The sequence below is a fragment of the Nycticebus coucang genome, chromosome 12 (genome assembly GCF_027406575.1).
Source record: "Nycticebus coucang isolate mNycCou1 chromosome 12, mNycCou1.pri, whole genome shotgun sequence".
Classification (NCBI taxonomy): Eukaryota; Metazoa; Chordata; class Mammalia; order Primates; family Lorisidae; genus Nycticebus; species Nycticebus coucang.
Window position 1 is genome coordinate 10,722,538 of NC_069791.1, and position 5,036 is coordinate 10,727,573.

General features: G+C 36.1%; 1 protein-coding gene across 1 annotated transcript; it reads right to left on the reverse strand.

The window, feature by feature from the left end:
* Positions 1-2,436: 2,436 nt before the first annotated feature.
* Positions 2,437-3,372, reverse strand: LOC128562425 (olfactory receptor 6C2-like). The gene has a single exon (XM_053557368.1). It carries the CDS (start codon positions 3,370-3,372, stop codon positions 2,437-2,439), a length of 936 nt encoding a protein of 311 aa, XP_053413343.1.
* Positions 3,373-5,036: the final 1,664 nt, after the last annotated feature.

A 5,036-nucleotide genomic window follows, 5' to 3' on the forward strand; every position in this document is an offset into this window, starting at 1 on the left:
GCCTTTATGTATACCAACAATAGTCAAGCTGAAAAAACAGTCAAGGACTCTATTCCATTCACAGTAATGCCAAAGAAGATCAAATATTTGGGAGTTTATCTAACAAAGGACATGAAGGATCTCTATTAGGAGAAGTATGAAACTTTAAGAAAAGAAATAGCTGAAAATGTTAACAAATGGAAAAACATGCCATCCTCATGGCTGGGAAGAATCAACATTGTTAAAATGTCCATACTACCAAAGCAATATACAATTTTATCACAATCCCTATTAAAGTTCCACTGTCATAGTTTAAAGATCTTCAAAAATAATACTTCATTTTATATGGAATCCAAAAAAACCTTGAATAGCCAAGACAGTACTCAGAAATAAAGACAAAGAAGGAGGAATCACGCTACCAGACCTCAGACCATAGCATAAATCAATAGTGATCAAAACAGCATGGTACTGGCACAAAAACAGAGAGGTAGAAGTATGGAACAGAATAGAGAACCAAGAAATGAACCCAGCTACTTACCATTATTTGATCTTTGATAAGCTAATTAAAAACATTCAGTGGGGAAAAGATTCCCTATTTAACAAGTGATGCTGAGTGAAGTGGCTGGCGACCTGTAGAAGACTGAAACTGTACCCACACCTTTCACCATTAACTAAGATAGACTCTCACTGGATTAAAGATTTAAACTTAAGACATGAAACTATAAAAATACTAGAAGAAAGTGCAGGGAAAACTCTTGAAGAAATTGGCCTGGGTGAATATTTTATGAGGAGGACCCCTTGGGCAATTGAAGCAGCTTCAAAAATACACTACTGGGACCTGATCAAACTAAAAATGTTCTGCACAGTAAGTAAAGCAAGCAGACAGCCCTCAGAATGGGAGAAGATATTTGCAGGTTATGTGTCCGACAAAAGTTTAATAACCAGAATCCACAGTCAACTCAAACGTATTTGCAAGAAAAGAACAAGTGATCCCATCTCAGGCTGGGCAATGGACTTGAGAGAAACTTCTCTGAAGAAGACAGGTGCACGGCCTACAGACATATGAAAAAATGCTCATCATCTTTAATCATCAGAGAAATGCAAATCAAAACTACTTTGAGATATCATCTAACTCCAGTAAGATTAGCCCATATCACAAAATCCCAAGACCAGAGATGTTGGCATGGATGTGGAGAAAAGGGAACACTTCTATACTGCTGGTGGTAATGCAAACTAATACGTTCCTTTTGGAAAGATGTTTGGAGAACACGTAGAGATCTGAAAATAGACCTGCCACTTGATCCTATAATTCCTCTACTCGTTATATACCCAGAAGACCAAAAATCACATTATAACAAAGGTATTTGTATTGGAATGTTTATTGCAGCCCATTTCATAATTGCTAAGTCATGGAAAATGCCCAAGTGCCCATCGATCCACAAATGGATTAATAAATTGTAGTATATGTACACCATGGAATATTATGCAGCCTTAAAGAAAGATGGAGAATTCACCTCTTTCATGTTTACATGGATGGAGCTGGAACATATTCTTCTTAGTAAAGTATCTGAAGAATGGAAGAAAAAGTATCCAATGTACTCAGCCCTACTATGAAACTAATTTGTAGCTTTCATACGAAAGCTATAACCCAATTATAACCTAAGAATATGGGGAAAGGGGAAAGGGAGGGGACGGGAGAGGGGAGGATGGGCGGAGGAAGGGTAATTGGTGGGACTACACCTACGGTGCATCTTAGAAGGGTACGTGTGAAACTTACTAAATGTCTTAACACAATAACTAAGGAAATGCCAGGAAGCCTATGTTAACCAGTATGATGAAAACATGTCAAATGGTATAAAAAAACCAGTGTATGGTGCTCCATGATTGCATTAATGTACATAGCTATGATTTAATAATAAGAAAATAAAAAAAAGAGTGGTGGAGATTTATTTTTACATTTTAGTTACATATTTGATCTGTTATATATGCTGTAAGAGGACAGAATTATTGTTGGTTTAGTTCTGCATTTTATTTAAAATATTTAACAGGGGTGAAATGCTTTGTAAAATTTGTATTTAATAAATTAAGAGATCATTTGTGAAGCACAATGGACAGAATAACAAAAATGAGCACTATTCCTTGTTTTCTTGTGAAATGAATATTTTATTAATATTTGTATTTTGTTTTAAATATTGCTTGGTTTTCACTTTTTATAAGGCTGGATATGATATATATTTTTCCTTATAGAAAACTGTTAGTATAACATCTATAAAAGAAGAGTGCAAGAAGAAGTGCTCTTAGAGAAGTTGTGGATGCAAGAAAAATTTTAAAAAATTAGTTTGAATGGACTAATGGAATTTACATTATGAAGGAAGAAATTATTTTAGAAACTTAATGATATATGCTTTTCAGAGACAATCTCTTATGAGAACTTGAATCATCTGCTTCAGCATTCCTTTATTTCTTGGACAATAATGTGATTCTTTTGACTGAGTCCTTGAAGGCTTGCTTTACTTGCTTGTTCCTCAGAGTGTAAATAAATGGGTTCAGCAGAGGAGCAATGGAAGTAGTTAGCACTATCACGCCCTTGTTGATAGCCACAGATTCCGTTGCTGAAGGTTTGATGTAGATGAAGATGCAGCTTCCATATGTGATGGAAACCACAATCATGTGGGAAGAACAGGTAGAAAAGGCTTTTTTCCTTTGCTGGGCAGAAGGGAATCTTAGAATGGTCTTGATTATGTATATATAGGAGAGAACTACACAAAGAAGGGTTGTGATGAAGGTCAAGACAGCACAGGCTATAACCATCTGCTCAATGATCCACGTGTCTGAGCATGAAATCTTTAGGAAAGGAGACACATCACAAAGAAAGCTATCAATGATATTAGAGTCACAGAATTCTAGGTTTTGGCTCAGGCTAAACGGTGGGAGTATGATTAACAAGCCAGCCATCCAACAGCAGAGGATGAATCTTCGGCAGACTCTGCCGCTCATGATGGTGGTGTAATGCAGGGGTTTGCAGATGGCCACGTAGCGGTCATAGGACATGGTGGCCAGGAGAAAAAATTCAGTTACTCCAAAAAGATCAGTGAAAAATGCTTGAATGGCACAGGCACAGTATGTAATCGTCTTGTCGCCTGTTGACAGGTTGTACAAGTATCTAGGAATACAAGCTGATGTGAATAAGATTTCTAAGAAGGAAAAATTTTGTAGGAAAAAGTACATTGCTGTTTTAAGGTGAGAATCAATTAATACGAGAGAGATAATAGCCATGTTCCCAGTTACACTCAGTAAGTAAGTGAAAAACAAAAAAATTAAAAGCAGGCCCTGAAGTTTTGGATCATCTGTTAGACCCAGGAGAATGAATGTTGTTATTGTTTGGTTTCTCATAACTGACTACTCATTTTTGTCCAGTCTTCATGAAAAAATAAGATATTTTATTAGAATATAGGGGTGTCAAAATTCAGTAATGATAAACAATGAGATGTAAACTCAAGCAAGCAAGTGGTTCACAAGAAATTTATTCTTTGGTTTGATAATATTATTAATATACTCATGGACTTAATTTGTAAATTTCCTTTTAAAAATAATTTATTTTTATTTATTGTTTGGGATTCATTGAGGGTACAAAGAGTTAGGTTACACTGATTGCATTTGTTAAAGTCCCTCTTATAATCGTGTCCCATCCTTAAGAGCTGTGCCATATACTGAGACCACCATTAAAAATAATTTTTGAAGAAATATTTCTTATAGATCCATTTAGCTGTACCAAGATCCCATAATTCATATATTTTTACCTCTCTATTGCATTTTTCCAAACTTATTTTAGTTTTTTTTCTATATTCTGGATTGGTTTTTATTGACGATACATTGTGATGTCATCATATGAAGATTTTCCTTTTACTCTCATGAATTCTTTATTCCAGAGTTGAAATATTGAAGTTCATTAACAGTTTCATATCTTTGCCTCTGTCTTGGTCCTTAATAAAATAAAAGTATATAACAAATGATTTGGATGTGCTATAAAGGCTCCCCCAAATCCACCATCAATTATAATTTTATGTCCAACTGCTATAACAAAACAGTGTTTTGCTGTTATGTGTACAAATTCCATAGTGGGGGGGCATATGGGTCAAATCCTGTCATTTCAAATAGAATCTATTTGTGATAATTTTTCTGTTTGCATATCTAGTAGTGATATCTTTGGAAATTCAATTGTATAGAGCAGTATATGCCCCATATTGAACACGTGCAAAATGGATTTCATGGGCTCTGCCTTCCTTTTTTCTTCCCATGTGTTTTTTCTTTTTTCTTTTTTGAGACAGAGCCCTGAGTAGAGTGCTGTGACATCAAACTCCTAGTTCTGAGCAATCCTCTTGCCTCAGCCTCCCAAGTTGCTGGGACTATAGGCATCTGCACAATGCCCAGCTAGTTTTTCTGTTTTTAGTAGAGAATGGAGTCTCACTCTTGCTCAGGCTGGTCTCAAACTCCTGAGCTCAAACAATGCTCCCTCCTTGGCCTCCCAGACTGCTGAGCTCACAGGTGTGAGCCACCATGCCTGGCCTTGTTTTTTTCTAATAAAGCCAATTGATTACAGTAATTGAAATCACACGATGTGCCAGGTGTTATATAATGACTTCAAAGAAAGCACCTGTCTGGAGCAAGCACCCTCTAATCCTTTCCTTTTTTTATTTTTTACTCCATCTTTCTTTTTTTCTTAAATTCAACCTGAGGACACCACTTTCTGATTTTTCAGCCTAAGTATTATTTCTTTTGGGAAGTCCTTTGAAATCTGGTGGTTGTCTTGGATTCCTGAGTTCCCATTTATACCCCATTGCCAAACAGTACTTGTTTGCACCACAGCACTTACCCTGGCAGCATAAGTCTGTTGTGATCAGAGACTGTGTGTCTGTATGTTTGCTGGGATAACCAGCAAAATGAACACAACCCAGGCATGTAGTCAGTGTTGAACAAATGCTTATTGGTTAAATGACAAGATTATCATTTTCCTATGAACACATACAAAACTGTCTTCTTTCCTGTTTGGACTTATT